The sequence below is a fragment of the Neofelis nebulosa genome, chromosome 6, assembly GCF_028018385.1.
Source record: "Neofelis nebulosa isolate mNeoNeb1 chromosome 6, mNeoNeb1.pri, whole genome shotgun sequence".
Taxonomy (NCBI): domain Eukaryota; kingdom Metazoa; phylum Chordata; class Mammalia; order Carnivora; family Felidae; genus Neofelis; species Neofelis nebulosa.
Window position 1 is genome coordinate 30,219,371 of NC_080787.1, and position 20,304 is coordinate 30,239,674.

The 20,304-nt window shown below is 35.3% G+C and overlaps 1 protein-coding gene across 4 annotated transcripts in view; it reads left to right on the top strand.

Moving 5' to 3' along the window:
- Window positions 1-20,304, top strand: part of GMDS (GDP-mannose 4,6-dehydratase) — a 639,676-nt gene that overhangs the window by 278,577 nt on the left and 340,795 nt on the right. For all 4 annotated transcript variants that reach the window (XM_058733196.1, XM_058733195.1, XM_058733198.1 and 1 more), the window contains 2 exons: window positions 9,340-9,532; window positions 10,402-10,506. In XM_058733196.1, coding sequence (XP_058589179.1) covers window positions 9,340-9,532; window positions 10,402-10,506 — 298 coding nt within the window. The remainder of the gene's footprint in view (window positions 1-9,339; window positions 9,533-10,401; window positions 10,507-20,304) is intronic.

Consider the following 20,304-nt stretch of genomic DNA (forward strand, 5'->3'; position numbering starts at 1 on the left):
AAAGAGCTGTTTGTTCTAAATGGCAAGGTCAGGGAAGGCCTTGTGAAGGAAAGAAGTGAAGGGAGCCAGCCAAGCAAATATCCAGGGGCAAAATGTTCTGAGTGGAGGAAAGAGTGAACACCCAGGCCCTGAGGTAGGGCTTACTGGGAGCATTGAGGGACTAGTGGGGCTGGCATGGAGGCAGATAGGGAGTGAGGTTGGAAAGGCCAAGTCATGTTGGACTTGGAGGCTGCAAACAACATACATTATAAGGGTATACGGATAGCCGAGTGGTCTCATGCTACACCTACTACAAATAAATTGTGTATCTTTAAATTCCTCTATAAAGTTTTCTTTGTGTTTCAGGTGAAAAACATTTCTGACCTCATGTATTCAATTTTGGTGATCATTTTTAATAGGTAAAAATGGCAGGACTGCAGTCACCGCCATTTTGGAAACCAATCTACTAATTGGACATAGTTCATGTTCTCTTATAATAAGCTAATATAAATAACATTTTAATTGTCATCATCAACACAATTTTCTCATCCTATTTGGTTAGAATGCCCACTTCCAGCTCTGCTCATTTTTTGTGTGGTTATAGAATGGACATGAATTTATGATAACCTTGAAGAGGAATAAGGCTTTAAAGATGGTAGAATTATCATTATTATTTGCTTTATTTAATGTGAAATCTAGCACAGTGATCCCAGACCTGCAGTATAATAGTCTGATACAATTAAAACAGTTCTAGAATTTACATTCCAATCTGCAGTCTCTGTAGAATTGCACTGTAAACCTTCAGTTCATGTCTGGATCCCACATAGACTTTTAGGTGACCATTTCTAATTTTCTTTTTGTTTTAAGTGAGGCCATGATTTACCACTGATATACAAATGAGGATAACTGAGGATATCTGTTTATGTCTTTGAATGTTGAGAAGAGCAATTTTCTTTATATTTGTACTTGAATTAACTATTTTCTTTTAATTTTAAATACTTCGCTGGTTCTATAAGGCTGTACTATTCTTCTCTGAGACTGTCCTAATAGCGTGTTACAGATGAAGATATCCCACTACAAGATCTTTGGACATTTCAATAACCCATTTCTCCTACACCCACTTCATTGATTATAGTCTAAGATGGTTCTCCTTTACTCTGAATTATACCTCTTTATATAGTGTAGTATTTAATCATTAAACCTTTGTTTAATAATTGTTATACTAAAGCTTTGAAATTTATATAGAATTTTGTCCATCTTGCTCTTAGAAATTTTACCTATTTCAGTACTGTGAAATTACCAACCCTTTCTATCATTCTGGTAGCCTGTTTTATTTTCTACTAGTTTTTGGGGGTTTTTTGTATTTTTATTTTGTTATTTGTATATTTGACATTTAAATTCCTCATTTGTTTACACGCTGTCTTCATTCAACAAATACCATGCCAAGCAATGTTTCAGTCTGAGGGATACAATAGAAAAGATAAAATCCTCGCCATCAAGGAGCTTACATTTTGATGAAGGAGATAGAAAATAAACAAGTAAACAGATAATATATTAAAATGAAGAAGAAATGAAGCAGCGTGGAGTCCTGGGTAAATATAGAGATGACAAAGCATTGGGTGTTTTAGATACAGAGGAAGGCAAAGAAGCCCTTTCTGAGGGGTGACATTTGAACAGAGATAAGGGAAGAAAAAAGAGAGATAGTAAAGAAGGAAGAACACACACACATAGAAGGGACACAAGTGTAAAGGTTGTAGGCAGGAGTTGGCACTAGTCTGGGGACAGCAGAATGTCCAGAGAGGTAGGGTCGTTGGTGAGAGAAAGCAGAGTAGGCAATGAGATGGAGAAGCACTTGGGGGCCGGGTGGGAGGAGGACTGTGGTTGAACTAGTAGCTGCTCAGGTGCTGCTATAGTCCTGGTGGAAGGTGATGCAGCTTTCATAAGGATGCTGCAGATGGTAGTGGGGAAGGTGTTATTTCTGCGAATTCTGAAGGACAAGAAGGGCATCCATGAAACCTAGGTTTTGTCTCCAGCAGTAGGTAAATGGGTATCATTTGCAGAGGAGAGGCCAAGGGAAGAACTTTGGCGACAACATCCAGAATCCTGTTTTGAGCCAGTTCAACATGAGATGATATGAAGCCTGTCAAACAGATGGGAAGAAATGGGGGGGGGGGGTGGTCCTACAGCTCAGGTCCAGGCAGGCCTAGAGATGGACCCTTGGGGTCCTAGGCACAGTGATGCTGATGTGAGACCCAGACAGAGTGAGACACCTCACAGTGGGTGGGAAGGAGCCACAGGGCCAGAGTGGAGATGGTGGGACAGCACAAGAGGCCAGGAAGTTGTGTCAGTGAAGTAGAAGAGAATTAGAAGAAGGTAGGGCTCCAAACCCAAGTGAAGAAAAAAGTTTTAGAAGGGGAAGGTAGGGACTAATTTTGTAGGCTTTGGTTTTTTATCAGTCTTATTTTTTTATTCTCCTTATTAGATAAAATAAGTTCCTACTGTTAACAGAGTCTCCATGCCTCTGAAAATACAGCTCTGTTCGTGATCGGAAGCATACTCCATATTCATCCTGTAATATTGAGGAAATATTGGAAGAAGTAATGATAAACATTTTTTTTAATTATTCAGTCTTGGCCCCAAAATATAACTATGATTTAGTTCAGGGTGCAGAAAGCTCTTTCTGTAAAGAGCCAGTTAGTAAATATTTTCGTTTTTGTAGAGTATATATATATTCTGTGTCTCAGCTACTCAACTCTGCTGTTACAGTGTGAAAGCAATCATAGAAAACACATAAATGAATGCATGTGGCTGTGTTTCTATAAAACTTTATTACAAAAACAGGCATAGGAACAGATTTGGCCTGTAACTTTCCAGACCCCTGATGTTTCGGTGTATTTCAGAATCGTACTTGTAACCATGAGAGGTTTATCAAGCTACAGAGGAGTAGTCTGATTTTTTTTTTTTTAAAGAAAGCCAGTTAATTTGTTGCTCTATATTATAAAACCTTGTGGACAGTTAGATTTTATTAGCCAATCATATTCTTCAGCATTTTGAACATTAAACATATGCTGAATTCTTGATAGACTTACTAAAAAAAATCTGTACGGGACCATCCTGCCCTATAACTCCCACTCCCCTGCCATATTTACTTTCTTAAGCCTAACTGCTTTTAATTCTTTTGGACATAATTAATTGGATATTCTAGCACAAGAAAAGCTTTTTGTTGTGCAGAATCTCCTTATCCTGTGTTTCAGAAATAGGAGCATATATATATACACGAGGACTTCTGCTTCACTGTGAATATAAAATACAATTATATAATATATATAAGTTTCCTGTAAGTATAGTATGTGGCTTCAACACTTGCCTTCAGCCTTCTGTGCCTCAGTTTTAGTGTTTACCTGTTTTAGGATTAAACATGTATATGCAAGATGTTTAGAATTATGTCTGCTCAATATTGAGTATTCATATGCCAGCTTTTCTTTTCATATAGCTGTTTACATAATATGTATATAAATGAAAAAAAAATAGCCAAAGAGAAAAACATATCCAACATTGTCTTGCCCTTCATACTTGACTGATCCCATCAAGACAGATTCCAAATGTGATTGGATATTAATTTATACGTAAAAAAAAAGATTTAAGTATTGGCTTGGCTGATATATAGAAAGGATCTTAAAGATCATCTGGTTCACGGTTTTTTCATCTGCATTTCATGAATCGTTAGAAACTGTAAACAACATGGCAACACTCTGCATGTATACCTGCACACATGTACATGCATACACAGTTGCACATATGTGCATTTCTGTGTCTTGTCAGAGTCTGAGGCTTTCATTGTGTCCTCACAGAGTGAGTCTCAGAAAGGCTGAGCACTGAGCACCATTCCAGGAATGGAGACCCAGATTTGCTGTTCCTGACTTTTAGTGTGACTTTTATCAAGTCATTCTCTGTGAACCTCAGAACTGGTTTCTGTTTTTCCTAGAATTGTTATAAAGCTCCAACAAAAGCACTTTTGAATTGTAAAATGTCCTATAAATGTATAGTGGTGGCACTATACTATAAGAAAACTACAGCCAGCAAGAGTGGTTGAGTGGTCTGCTCAAGAGCCCTGACATCCCCATCTTCTGAGATCCACTCAATGAACTATACCCTCAAATTGGAGCCACAGCTTTTTTTTTTTTTTTTTTTTTTGAGAACAAAATGACCCAATTCCAAGACCATTCAGTGGAAAAAGAATAGCCTTTTCAGCAAACAGTGCTGGGACTTGACATCGATGTGCAAACAACTACTTTGGACTTCTGGCTCACCACATACATAAAAATTAGCCAAAACTGATTGAAAATCTAAACATGAGAAATAAAACTATAAAACTCTTGGAATAAAACTAGAAGTAAGTCTTTATGCTCTTGAATTAAGCAAAGCATTCTAAGATATGACACCAAAGCACAAACACAAAAGAAAAATTAGATAAATTGGACTTTATGTTTCATAGGATACCATTAAGAAAGTGAAAGTGTTTGAATACCTTAAATTTACACAATGTTACATGTCAGTTACATATCAATAAAGCTGGGGAAAAAAGTGAAAAGACAATTACAATCCATGTATCTGGTAAGAGATTTTTGTCCAGAATATATAAAGAACTTTTATAACTCAATAATAAAAAAGATAAATAACCAAACTTAAAAATGGGCAAAAGATCTGAATAGACATCTCTGCAAATAACATGTACAAATGACCAATAGGCACATGAAAAGATGCTTAACATCATTAGTCATTAGGTAAATGCAAATCAAAACCACAGTGAGAAATTTGTGTGGAACCACGAAAGAATCCTAATAACCAAAGCAAAATCTTGAGAACAAAGCTAGAGGCACCATGATGCTTCCTGATTTCAAGAGGTACCATACTTCCTGATTACGAGCTGTCATATAAAGCTATTGTAACCAAAACAATATGGTATTGGCATAACAACAGATGCATAGATCATTTGAACAGAACCAAGACCCCTGAAATAAACCTATACATAGATGGAAAGAACCAAGAATATATAATGGGGAAAGGACAGTCTTCCTAATAAATAGCATTGGGAAAACTAGGCAGCCATATACAAAAGAATTAACCTGGACCACTATCTGACACCAAACACCAAAATTAAATAAAGACTTGAATGTAAGACCAGAAAGTATATAACTAGAAAAACAACAACAACAACAACAACAACGACACAGGTGGTAAGGTCCTTGACATTGGTACTGGTGATTATTTTTTGGATTTCACACCAAAAGCAAAGGCAACTAAAGCAAAAATAAAATAAGTCGGAATACATTAAACTGAAAAGCTTCTGCACAGCAATAGAAACCATCAATAGAATGGAAAGGCAAGCGGGGCGCCTGGGTGGCGCAGTCGGTTAAGCGTCCGACTTCAGCCAGGTCACGATCTCGCGGTCCGTGAGTTCGGGCCCCGCGTCAGGCTCTGGGCTGATGGCTCGGAGCCTGGAGCCTGTTTCCGATTCTGTGTCTCCCTCTCTCTCTGCCCCTCCCCGTTCATGCTCTGTCTCTCTCTGTCCAAAAATAAATAAAAAACGTTGAAAAAAAATTAAAAAAAAAAAAGAATGGAAAAGCAACCTTCTGAATGGGAGAAAATATTTGCAAATCATATATCTGATAAGGGTCTAATATCCAAAATAAAGACTTCAAACAACTCAATAGCAAAAAAAAAAAAAAAATCTGATTTAAAAATGTGCAGATCTGAATAGACATTTTTCTAAGAAAAGACAGATGGCCAACACATACATGAAAAGGTGCTCAATATCATTAATCATCAGGGAAATGCAAATCAAAACCATAATGAGATATCATATTGTACCTGTTAGAATAGCTATTATCAAAAAGTCAAGAGAAAGCAAGTGTTGGTGAGGATGTGGAGAAAAGGGGACCCTTGTGCACTAATAGTGGGAATACAGGAATGTATTGGTGTAGCCACTGTGGAAAACAGCATGGAGTTTCCTTAAAAAATTAAAAATAGAACTACCATATGATCCAGCAATTCCTAAGGAAATTAAAACACTAATTGGAAAAGGTAGTTACATCCTCATGTTCATTGCAGCATTATTAACAGTAGCAAAGATATGGAAGCAACCTAAGTGTCCATCGATGGCTGAATGGATAAAGCAGATGTGGTGAATATATACAATGGAATATTGTATTAAGAAGGAAAGAAGGACATCCTGCTATTTGTGACAACATGCAAGAAACTTGAAGGCATTATGATAAGTGAAAAAGGCCAGACAGAGAGAGATAACTACTCATGATACTACTTTATGATCTCATGTGTATGTGGAATCTAAAAAAAAGTAAAAGAGAAAACAAATACAGTCATAGATACAGAGAATAATTTGGTCATTGCCAGAGACAAGGGAGTGGGGTGGTGGACAGTGGATGAAATGGGTGAAGGTGGTCAAAATGTACAGACTTGCAATTGTAAAGTAAATAAGTCATGGTGATGTATAGTATGATGACTATAGTTAATAATGCTGTATTGTATCATTTGCAAGTTGCTAAGAGACTAGATCTTAAAAGTCATCATCAAAAATTTTGTAACTGTGTGTGGTGTTGGATGTTAACTAGACTTGTGGTCATTTCATGATATATGCATATATCAAATTATTGTACACCTGGAACTAAGATAATATTTTATGTCTATTATACCTTAATAAGAAAAAAAACCCACAGTGATATACAACTTCACACTCTCTAGGATGTCTACAATCAATAAGACAGACTATAATAAGTGTTGAGTAGACTGTGGAACAATTGGAACCCTTATTTAGTGCTGGTAAGAATGTGAAATGGTGCAGCCACTTTAGAAAATAATGTGGCAGTTCCTCAAAATGTTAAATGTTGTATGCAAATGACACTACTTCTAGGTACATGTCCAAGAGAAATGGAAATATGATATGTGAAAGAAGCCAGTTATAAAAGGCCACATGTTATGATTCCATATATATGAAACATCCAGAATAGGTCACTGCATAGATTCAGGAAGTAGATTAGTGGCTGTGGGGGTGGGAAGGGAAGATGGGCAAGAGATTGCTAATGGGTATGGTGTTTCTTTAGGGGATGATGAACACATTCTGGAATTAGATGGTGGTGATGAGTGCATAATGCTGTGAATACTAAAAACCACTGAGTCGTAAGCTTTAACAGGGTCAATTTTATGGTATGTAAATTTTATTGTAATAAACTGTTACTTGAAAAGTGTAACCCCAAATTGTGCTTTCTTGCCTATGAAAGCTTGGGAGGAAACATACTTTTATCCTATTTAAAAAAAAATTTGGGGCAGTGCCTGGGTGGCTTAGTCGGTTAAGATTCCAGCTCAGGTCATGATCTCACGGTTCATGAGTTCGAGCCCCGTGTCAGGCTCTGTGCTGACAGCTCAGAGCCTGGAGCCTGCTTCAGATTCTGTGTCTCCCTCTCCTCTCTGCCCTGCCCCTGCTTGCACTCTGTCTCTCTGACCCTCGAAAATAAATAAACATGTAAAAAAAATTAATAAAAAAATAAAAATAAATTTTTTTAAGGGTTTATTTATTCTTGAGAGAGAAAGAACACAAGCAGGAGAGGGCCAGAGAGAGAGGGAGACACAGAATCTGAAGCAGGCTCCAGTCTCTGAGCTGTCAGCACAAGGCTGGATGTGGGGCTTGAAGTCACAAACTGTGTGAGATTATGACCTGAACCGTAGTTGGGTGTTTAACCAACTGAGCCACCCAGGCACCCCTACTCTTATCCTGTTTTATCTCACGTCTGCCATGTGAATTTTACTGACAGGCCTAGATGACATGCGTTTAGAGTCAGGTCTGTGGTCAGCAATCGCCCAAGTTCCCTAAAGACAGACTGCACAAGACTGCAGCTTGTGCCCAGGTGACACTCAGGACTGGCAGCAATGAGGGCCAGTAACCTCACTCACCTCAGCGAGGGGTTTTTCCAGGTGAAGATTGAGGTCATTCACTAGGCAGCAGGGAAGCATCTTTGTATTGTGCCCAGCTGTTACTGGCCTACAAATAAACCAGTGACAAAGATTTTCATCATTACTGTTTGGGGACATTTTAATATTAGGTTAATTTATATTTATTGTGCTTAGAAATAATTTAAGAAAAATAATATATCAGTCACATTTATTTTTAAGAACCATCCTAAGGAAGCGCAAAATATTTGTTCCTTGAAACCTCTTTTTGGAAATCATTCAATTCTATACATTAGTACTTACTGTATTTAATGTGCCTCAAAATTAAAAGATTATGTATGCATGTGATATGCTAAAAATCTTGTATCTTAGTTAAAAATTAAAAAAATAAAACAATCTTTTAAAAAATCAACTGTGTCCAAAACACATATTCTCAAACTTCTCTGCATAAAAGTCAACTGGGATTGACTCATTATAAATGTGGATTTCCTAGGATTCTACCCCCAAGAGATTGGTTCATTCTGGATTTTTAGAAATACCACAGGTGATTCTGAGAAGCAAGGGTTTGCACTTTGAGAACCACAGCCATAGGGACTTCAGCCTAGAATTAGGAAGTAATATGTGTGTTTAAAGTGTTCTTCACTTTACCATGGATAATTAATAGATATTTCTTAAGATATTTTTCAGTCATTTGATGTTAGAATAGATCACATTCATACTCTTATTCTGCTATTAGAAAATATTTTTCCATGATTTTTAATTTATTTTTATTTATTTATTTATTTTTGAGAGAGAGAGAGAGAGAGAGAGAGAGATTGAGCACAAACAGGGGAGGGGCAGAGAGAGAGGGAGGCACAGAATTCAAAGCACGCTCCAGGCTCTGAGCTGTCAGCACAGAGCCCAACCCGGGGCTCGAACTCACGCACTATGAGATCATGACCTGTACTAAAGTTGGACACTCAACTGAGTGAGCCACCCAGGCACCCCTCTTTTTCTTTTTTTTAAATTTTAAATCCAAGTTAGTTAACATATAGTGTAATAATGATTTCAGGAATAGAATTTAGTAATTCATCTCTTACATATGACACCCAGTGCTCATCCCAACAAATGCCCTTCTTCGACCCAACACCCCACCAGGAACCCTCAGGTTGTTCTCTGTATTAAGAGTGTATTATGGTTTGTCTTCCTGTCTGTTTTTATCTTATTTTTGCTTCCCTTCCCCTATGTTCATCTGTCTTTTTCTTGAATTCCATATTTAGTGAAATTGTATGATTTTTTTTATAAGCATAACATTTCTAAGTAAGTGAAATTGTAAAATGTGTTTGTTTTACCACCGTCAGCAGCTATGTTGCTGCTAAACATTAATGTAACACTGTCTTCACCTGCTATTTCCAGATTTCTTTTGACTTGGCTGAATATACTGCAGATGTTGATGGAGTTGGCACTTTGCGGCTTCTGGATGCAGTTAAGACCTGTGGCCTTATCAACTCTGTGAAGTTCTACCAAGCCTCAACTAGTGAACTTTATGGGAAAGTGCAAGAAATACCCCAGAAGGAGACAACTCCTTTTTATCCTCGGTCACCGTATGGTGAGAACGCATGGGTATAAACTTGTACATGTGCCATGTTCTTTTGGCATGGGCGAGCGTGTGCTTCTGCTTTAATTCTGTTCCTTTCTCTCATCTGAAGTCATTTGAGTGTGAGATTAACACTCAGATTGGACTAAGTGAGCAGACATTGAGAAGCATACCTTTATACACTGCTAACTACAAGTATTTGCTACCATTGCCTCCAGGGTGAAATTACCACTTCACTTCACCAATCCATGTTCATTCAGTCTTCCATACAGATCACTTTGAAAGGAAAATTAGGCCCACATGACTTTTTTTTTACTAAACTGTTGTAAGATTTGCTGAAGTGATAGATTTCATTTCATGCTTTTTATTTTCCCAACAGAAGTTTCCCTGGGTTCAGATATTTAAAAACAAACGAACAAAAAAACCAGGTCTATTATATCTTATATATTTTTTAAAAAAGAGTATTCATGGAAGACTTTAGTGATAAAACTTCTAAGCATCTAGAATATTAAGATTCCTTTTTTTTTTTTTTTTACTTTCTAATTCCTTAAAACTAAGAAAATGGGAATAAGATCTTAGGTCAACTTGATATATTGCATACTATAGTTGAATCAGTTAGATTGTAGAAGACAGAACTGTGTCTATTACAAAAGTAAAAAATTCTTAAATATTTTCTTGTGCACATGATTAACTAGCAAAGGAACCTTTATTTTGTCTTTGGCTTTCATTCAAATTTTTTTCTATCTTAATGTAATATAAATTATAGTTTTTGCAAGTTGTTGCTTATTTAAAATGAGTGAAAATCACTGTCTTTTATAAGGAGACACCATAATTTATAATAATTACTGTCTTTTATTTCCTTTTAAAAAATTGTTCAACAGGGGCAGCAAAACTCTATGCCTATTGGATTGTGGTGAACTTCCGTGAGGCATATAATCTCTTTGCGGTGAATGGCATTCTCTTCAATCACGAGAGTCCTAGAAGAGGTCAGTAAATATGTTAATGGACAAGAGAATTTCAGACTTTTACAACAACTAAAAAAGTTGTATGTTATATTCTGTATATGTACTGTGCAGACTGGGGAAAACTTCACATCTGCTTTTAACTACAATTGACCCTTGCACAACAAGGTTTTGAACTGTGCAGGTCTGCTTATACACAGATTTTTTACAGTACAGTACTGACAATGTGTTTTCTCTTATGACTTTATTAATAATATTTTCTTCTATCTAGCTAAGTTTATTGTAAGAATACAGTATATAATACGTATAACATACAAAATATGTGTCAATCAAATGTTTATGTTATTGGTAAGGCTTCTGGTCAACAGTAGGCTATTGGTAGTTAAGTTTAGGGGGAGTCAAAAGTTATATGCATATTTTCTACTGCATGGAGGGTTACCATTCCTTACCTGTCTGCATTGTTCAAGGATCAACTATATTTTGAATGTCAGAAGTGGTAAATGAAAAAATACAAATCCAGACTTAATTATTTAGTAAGTTTGCTAGGTGTTTTATTCAACATGAAAACTGAACACTGTTCTAATTTTACCACTTTCATTGGTAGGTCTTCTCAAGCACATTTTCTTTCTTTTTTTCTTTTTTTCTTTTGTTAATGTTTACTTTTGAGAGAGACAGAGACAGAATGCGAGTGGGTTAGGGGCAGAGAGAGAGGGAGACACAGATCTGAAGCAGGATCCAGGCTCTGAGCTGTCAGGACAGAGCCTGACATAGGGCTCAAACTCACGAGCTGTGAGATCATGACCTGAGCTGAAGCTGGCCGCTCAACCGACTGAGCCACCCAGGCACCCCACAAGCACATTTTTAACCTAAATATTAGGAAGTTTCAAAATGAATGGAAAGGAATAAGTAGTAAACTAATGGTTGTTTCTGGAAGTCACTCTTACTTGTGTAGACTCAACTTGTAGAATCCATATATTTTTTTACTTTGAGTCAATTAGATGTCAATATTCTTTCTTTACATTCCATTGAAATAGACATCCAGAAATTACCATGCTTCTAGAGTATATGTTAAAATAAATTTGAAATCAGTTCTTGTATTTAGAATCATTATCACTTTTTTTCAGAAAACCATATTTGTTTGTATTGCCTTGTTTGCTTCTCATAAGTTTCTGTTGAAACTGTTAGCAACATGCTGGCTTTTCCGTTGCAAATGTAAGGTTTTAAATAAGAAAATGTGTACTCTTATCATTATTTCTGATTTGCTGAAGCATGAGAAATCTTTATAAAACTTGTATACTCTTCACAAAATGATAATTGCCTGTACAATACAATTCTAGGAAGTTTTATGAAATTTCACTATCCTTTAGCTTTTTAGCTTGAGAATCATTGAGAAGTCCAGTCCTAATTTGTTTTATTCATGTCCACCAACTAGTAATGCTTATAACTTTTTCAGTGAAATTTTATGTGACTGTATAGCTACATAATTAACCTATAAGTCATGAGGAAAGAGTAAAGTGATAGATTTATAAAGGTATCTTTAGCATCAGTACATTTTTATTTTATAATTGCATAAGTTAAAAATTCCCATGATGGGCCATTAGAGCATAAGAACCCAATCTGTCATGTCTGTTGCTCCAAAAGAAAACAAAAAGCAGCCAGAAAAGTTTCTTTAATTAATTTTGTGGTTGTGGATATTCTTAGTAGAGGGAAAAGGAAAAGGAAGATCGTAGCTATCCTTGCTCACAGCATTTGGTGTGCGGGATGCTCAAGGCATCTGTTCAGTAAATGATAGTCCCTCCTCCCTCTTTCATCCTAAGTATGTTGATACCCATTGTTTGGGTTTTTGTGCTTTCCACCCCTCAACTTTTCCATCTGAAAAACAAAATAAATAAGTAAAAGTCAATTGTTTTGGATAGGTTAGGATAGGGAAAAGCATTCTTAGTCGCAGAATGAAAAGATACATTAAAATATAACTTTCCCTCAAAAAAATCCTCTATTTGCATATCTTATGAGAACTAATTTTTGTCTTTGTCAGTGTTAAACACTTTAAATTTTTTTTATTTTATTTACTTTTTTTTTTAACATTTATTTATTTTTGAGAGAGAGAAAGTATGTGTGAGTGAGTGGGGAAGGGGCAAAGAGAGGGAGACAGAGGATCTGAAGCAGGCTCCACACTGTGAGCATAGTCGAGCCAAATGTGGGGCTCAAATTCATGACCTGAGCTGAAATCAAATCTGCCGCCCAACTGACTGAGCTACCCAGGTGCCCTAAAAAATTTTACTTTAAAATTAATAACTTCTTTCTTCCCTTTCATTCCCTCTCACTGACTCCCAGCTCTGTCCTCAGGCCCACTAAAGCTCCTTCAGAAACATTTCAAGTGTCTTTATCCTTAAACATACAGAAAGGGTTATTCTATATGTAATATTCTACATCTAGGGCTTTTGTTAAATATTTGTTAAAAACTTGATCTTGTAATATACACATTCTGTTTTATTATATACCTGAAAATCAATATTTCATTTTTTATTTCATTTAATATCAAATAATGAAGAATTATAGGGGTATATGTAAAAATGATATAATACTTATTTGTTAAGATTTCTAATAGTTAATGCTTAACGCATTTTTTGAACTTGAAAATTAATTTTCAAATTAACTTAGTCCTACAATACTATTATCATTTTCTCACAATTATTATTTTTATTTATTTATTAACCTTTTCCAAGGAGATTCTTTGGAATCTACCATTAAGGAAGTCTTCTTTCTGTGTTTTATTTTTGAATCTTCAGCTTATAAAACAATACCTCTGTGCTAATAAAAATTCAATACATATTTTTAAATGCATGAATGAATAAATGAATGAATATCTCATGTTTTAGTAAAACTTTACTGAGTTGAAAGCTAGGCAGTCTGAATTAGAGAACAATAGGAATTTATGTAAAAGTTTTAAATAAATATTCTTTTACTTATTTCATGCATAAGGGTAACCAAAGGCTAACTATTCTGAAGTAAAGATTAACCCTGACATACTTTAATAAATAGATAAAATTCATTTCTAATTAATAATCTTAGTCTGTATGCCTATAATTGCTATAGTACTTTAAGTTTGTTTTCTTACGTAGGTTTAGCATTTATACCTCAGTCCTCTTTTGCCCTGTTATCACAGTGATCAAATAAAATACTTTTTTTTTTTTAATGTTTACTTATTTTGTTGAGAAAGAGTGTGCCAGGTGGGGAGGGGCAGAGAGAAAAGGAGACAGAATCCAAAGCAAGCTCAGTGCTGTCAGTTCAAAGACTGATATGGGGCCTGAAGCCAGGAACCATGAGACCATGATCTGAGCCTAAGCTGGACACTAAACTGACTGAGCCACCCAGGTACACAATACTCTTTTTTTAATGCAGTGGTAAACTTCAATCTAGTCCTAAGGTATATATCCCAAATGCCCAACTAGTAGCGCCCAGACTGATGCAGCCTTTTTGGGGTATGTGCTTTTTCTCTAATGAAGAATAATGACCAAGGCACCTTTTGACTACAGGAATAGTATTCTATGGGAATTTCTAACTTTAAAAAGTATGAATGAAGAATTTTTCAATATAAAGATATTCTAGACCAGAATTTGGCAAATAATGGTTCATGGGTCAAATCCAACCCACCAGCCTATTTTTATATATTAAAAAAAAAAGTTTTATTGGAGCATAGCCATGTCCATTTGTTTGTATATTAATCTGTGGCTGCTTTCACAGTAGAGTCTGGTGGCCTGCAAAGCCTAAAATATTTGCTGTCTAGCCCTGTAAGAAAACATTTGCTGGCCCCACCTATAGAATAATTTGTTTCTCAACATCAAGAAACTTTCAGTTGGGTTTAATATTTCTCCCAAGGTAGCAAGATAATCTTACACAAAAGATTTCTTATAAATATTGAAGTCAAAGAGAATAAATAATTAACTCATCCCTTAACAAAATTCTGAAGTGTTTGGGTCAGTTAGGGTTCTGTTATGCTTTATTGAAGCACTAAGGTGTGGAACAAAATAAACTAGTAACTGACTGAAGATCTGTAGCATAGCTCATTACAGCAGCCCTCCCTCCTGAGTTTGACACTTTTTCCATGATATTTTTGACAGGGTTATATGTCTTTTCTCTATTCCAAATACTTTGTAGTTTTCTTTTTAAGTGTACTTATTTTGCTTTGTTATGGAAAGATCACAATGCCTCTAAAGATAGTTGGGATCACCTGTGTTTGGCATCGAATTAACAGTTGGAAATCATTGATGTAGAGAATGAAGCCAGTAATCAAAGACTTGGCCCCTGTTTCCCTCAGTCAGCCATGTAGTCACTCTTTCAATTAAGGCAAGATAGTTGATATGCTCATGCTTTAGGTATGCTTATTTTATAAAATAGAGGCACTTTAGTAATATGTACTACAAATTAGTAATGAACAGTAGTTGAAATTCCATAAAGGCATGAAAATGTATGGTATGTATTGTATGCTGTGGGAATAACTACCATGTTTTATATGACAATATCCACAGATATTCATTAGGTGCTTTTATTCGTAAGCAGTCAACTTTTTAAACTAAAAAAATGTACTATTCTCTTTTGAATTAAAGGGGTAGTTGCTTTATGAATAAATTGCAAAAAACAAGACATCTATCTGAAAACCTTTTTCCTCTCATGTTGTTTCTCCAAATTTGAAGTTCTCTGTTCCCTTTACATATCTCTATATATGTACATAAATACAGTGTTCAGTTTGCCACAAATGTGAATGTGACTATAGTGACACTTTTCTTCTGGAAATACAGATTGATATATTTTCTATTTAGGAAATAAAGGCTGGGTTTATTGTCTAGCACTATTAAATTTCTTTGAGGAAGGTGTCATGTACAAAAAATCTTTCAGCATTTGTTGCTAAGTGTTTTTGAAAGTTATATCAGTTAAGAAGACTGATGTCATAAAGCTATTAACTATATAAATTAAACTATGGAAAATATTGAGAAAATTTTAAATTACCTTAAAGTATTTCATGAATAAGGACATTAGAATTTCTTTTTCAATATATTGTTTATCAGTATAAGAGATTTTATAATCTCTTAAGTTTAAGATTATTCTATAAACCAGAACATTAAAACAAGGCTATTTGTAAAGCTAATGATAATATTTCTAGTTCTCATTGTTTATTAATTTAGAAATAAAGTAACAGGAATTCTTACTATTCATCACCTGGATAATTAAAACATTTTGCTAATTATATTTTATTCTTATATTAGCAGACTACTTTGTCATTTCACAAATAACAAATTTGCTGACCTTTAAATATTATAAATAACAATATATATGAAATAATATATTGAAAAAAACATATTTTACATGATCAAGAGTGAACAAAGAGAGATATCTTACCTTCTAGTTTCCAAAGATTAGAAAAGTCAAATGATTAAACTTGACTTGATTTCCTGACTTTAATAACTGTAGCCATCATGATTAAGAGCGAAATGCACATAATATTGAGCATTCATTGTTTGTGACTTTTCCATTTTCAGTATGAGTGTAGAAATAGTGTCTAATATCTTACGGCTAAGTAATGGTGTAGGTTTCTGAGAGACTTCCCACAGTCTATGTCCTTAAGGAGAAAGCCCACACTAGGAGTGTGTTCCATGAAAGTTCTCTGCTCTCTGGTATCAGCAGGTGGGGCTCAAGTGTCTGCTGGTTCACAATGGTGGGCCCATTGACTTTTGACCCTCAGTTGGATGCCACTGGTGTTACAGAAGGAGGTTAGTTTAGCAGTTCCAGTCTTTTTTTTTTTTTAATGTTTATTTTGAGAGAGACAGAGAGAGAGAATGAATCCCAAGCAGGGTCTGCACTGACAGTGCAGAGCACAAAGTGGGGCTCGATCTTACAACTGTGAGATCATGACCTGTGCCAAAATCAAGAGGCAGACACTTAACCAACGGAGCCACCCAGGTGCCCCAAGAGTTCCAGTCTTTTTATGAGGATATTTTTCTTATGTTGACTCATCTTAATGTGTAGATCATTAGATCAGTCTGGACAATATAGTGACTACTACTTCCAGAATAAACTGAAGAAGTAAAGTTTGGCTATGTGAACCTACCTCATCACTATTAGTTTGCTAGCAATGAATCACATGCAGTGACTGCCTTCATCCCTTGGATACCTTTAGCCTGAGTAAGAAAGAAACCAGGGTCCATGTCAACAATATTATTTCTTCCATTTTATTCCCATTCTTTGTCTTCATTTTTTTTAAGTGTTTAAAACTGGAACATTTACTCAGTTCTACATAAATTAATATTTTTTTCTTAGGTTTTCTCCTTTTCTTTCTCCTTCCATGTTTGACCCCTAAATAATGCTGTCACCCACATATGGTGTATAACTGTGCTACCTTCTCTGTGACCATGGAGTCCTATAAAGAGACTCCATCATTGCCTTCTCCCTCCAGGAGCTCTTTAGTTTCTGGACTCCTGTTTTCTCTAGAATTCCAAGAAAGCCTAATAAATACCACGAAGAAATGCTGGGGCATTTATGTGCTTATTTTATTTTGTGTTTCTTAGTCGAGAGGAACTTTTTATCATTTCCCAGATGAAGGAATCAGAGTAGTTTGGCCACATCATCATCATCATCATCATCATTGTCAAGCATTATAATAGTGAAAAATATTACATCCATGAGGTGTTTTGTTGCATTTGACATTGTGATTTAATATCTAAAGGTACTTTTAGAGACATTTTAACTAACTTATTTAACTTACACATCTTTTTATTTGTATGTGGAAATTCATACACCTATTTTTTCTAACTCTTTAATTTAAAAGTGTATAATAACCCATTAAATAATATTCTTTATTTTAAAGACCTTTTAGGGAACAGTTGATATCCACTTTTATGTATTCTCCCCAAATACCCTCAGAATTTATGAGATGGGAAGGAGTTTAAAGATCACCCCCTCCCATTGATTTCATCAATGAAGAAACTGGAGCAGCATGAGGTTGTGTTGTCCAAGGTGACAAAACTAACATGTGTCAACACTAAAGCTAGAGGTAGTCCTGAAGAGAGAAATGACATAAGCATTATTCATATTTGCAGAAATAGCATGTATATGAACTGTGAGTTGGAAGTGAGCAGATCAACTCCCATGCAGCAGAGCTGGTACTTGTACTATGGAACGAAGCAAGCAGAGAAGTGGGAAATCTATCTCAATTGCTTTTATCTTTTTGTAAAAGACATTGATTGATTCAGTTAATGGAAATATAACCTTTCAGATATTTAGCATAATAATCATAATAAAACATTACTTTTATAATATTAAAATGTAAATATGCTATGAAGACAATGACTTATCTTGAATATCAGCAAAAAGTTGGCAATGAGAAGAAACAGAGCTAATACAAAATACGTTAAAAATCATGTGGCAATAAGAAGATATAAAGTACTTTAAATATACCTATAATTAAGAGTTTAAGACTACCACAAATGGATGGTGTACTACTACTGTTTAGATATCGAGCCATTTTTAGATGAGTGTAACACATTCCTCTAAATATGGGCTTCATAAGAAATCATATATATCAGTCTAAACACAGTATTCAACTGAAAGAATCTGACATTTTAAGGTTCATGAACTTGTGGTTTTGAGTTTTAGACTTGAGTTTTGTTTTGTTTTGTTTTTTTAGCTACCAAGTGTTTTGCTTTTTAAAATTCCTAACTATATTTATTGTTATAAATTCATCTTCATATGTTCAAGCTATAATTCCTGTAAAAATCAACTAATTAAGTCACAGTAAAATTTTGGATAATTTTCCCCTTCATTTTTTTCTAATGATTGCTCTTATTCATTGCTGGAAGATAGACTAATTCTCAAGGATTTTGGTTCTCAACTGGGAGGGAATGAGGATTGGAAGAGTGTGACTTTGCCCCTCAGAGGACTTGTGACAATATCTGGAGGTGTTTTTGGTTGTCACAACTGGAGGTGAGGGTAACAGCAGGAATGCTCCTTAATGTCTTACAATGCACAAGAAAACCCCAACAGCAAAGAATTATCCAGCCCCAAATGTCAGTGCTAAGGGTGAGGTAGCTGGCTCTAGAATTTCACCCTTGAAATGTTATCATCCCATCTAGATAAATATCATCTATAAGACTGGGATCTTCTTTTTCTTTACCTATCACTTTTATTTTGCAGTAAATCCTTCTTGGAGCTTTAGCAAGCATTTACCTAAATACAGTAGAAAAAAAAAGAAAGAAAAGAAAACTTCTGATTGAATAAGTAGCTCCATGTGAAACCATTTAGGCCTTAAGTGTTCTGGTCTTCTATAGGTCAAACGCCAGTCAGGGAAACCCAGAGAACAGAATTGTTATTGCAGGGCTCTCCTAATCATTTTGGGCTGAATTCTTACTTTTGTGACCCACTGGTCTGCAGAACCACATCAAAGGTAGGACTTTGACGACCTTCCTTCCACCTCCAAAATAAATGAGCATATTTATCTTTTGTTGTAAGTTATAACAAGAACAAAGCTTTCCTTTGGGAATAAGCAATAGAGTCCATGTTCTGTCTTTGATATAAGACAATAACAAAAATGGATTCAAGATAATTTTTCAATGCATAGGATTACAGTAATATTAGTGTGAGATGTTCACTTTATTTGGGAATTTTCCTTTAAAATTATTTGAATTCATAGATAATTTTAGTACTTTAGAGATAATAGAATTCAGAATATCAATTAAATAACTTATTTTTATAATTAGAACTTATTTTTATTATTTCAACAGGCAGAAGCACTCATTTGTGTGTGTGTGTGTTTGTGTAAATAAAACAGTATTTTTAAAAATTACAAAGTTATTATTTGCCTGAGTAGCAATTTAGATCATATAGAACTATCAAGAAACAAGCAAACCAATATCTAACAACCCAGTATTTTATTTGTATTTCTGTCTGTTGAAGCTACCTTGTGGTTCTTTTAGATGGGCATCATAGCCTCAATGTATTGAAAGAAAATTTGGCCGCCCATTGCAACATCAGCAGATGAAGTAATCTCATGCTAGAGTTCAGCAGAGCATTAATGTGTTTTACACAATACCATTTTGTCTGTGTGTAAATGGTTAGATTGTTGGCAACTCACCTTGGACCCACCTGATTTTAGGTGGCCTTTCCGGTTGGGCACAAAGTGACATCATCTGGCTTACTATTACATTTGTAGACTGTGATACTTCACAGATGACATCTGCACTTGGAGATCACAGAGCTGTCTGCTGATATTATTCACTGTGGGGAGATGAGGTGTAATTGCTTAAACATGAAAGACTTTTGAAGCAATAGTTGTTCTAATTGAGGTGGTTGTTACCACTAAATAAAGTCAAGTCCTTCTCACCTACTGAGGTGAGACTTCTGAGACTGTTGAATTGATTTTTTTTAATGTTTTGTCATTTCTGTGACATTTACATTTGAAACCAAACGAACAACTTTCTGATCTCACATAGTGCAACTCCCACAGTATAAGCAGGCAGTGTACACAGTGGTTAAGAGTGCATTAAGCCACTCAGAGCCAGGCCTGGATGGAGTCAGCTTGGCTGCACTACTTTTTCAGACCTCAGTTTCCTCTTCTGTATTGCTAATGTGCCTGCCTAAAACGTGCACTGTGAGGGTCAATGAGGCAATATATGTTACCTACCTATGGGTCCAGTGTTAAGATAAAATAGGAGAGCATATGTGAAAAAGATTAATATAGTACCTGGTAGATTTTGAACATGTGTGTATTTCTTTTTCCTTCTTTATTTCCCTCTTACTGTATTTTTAGCACTGAACCTAGAGTATTTCTTT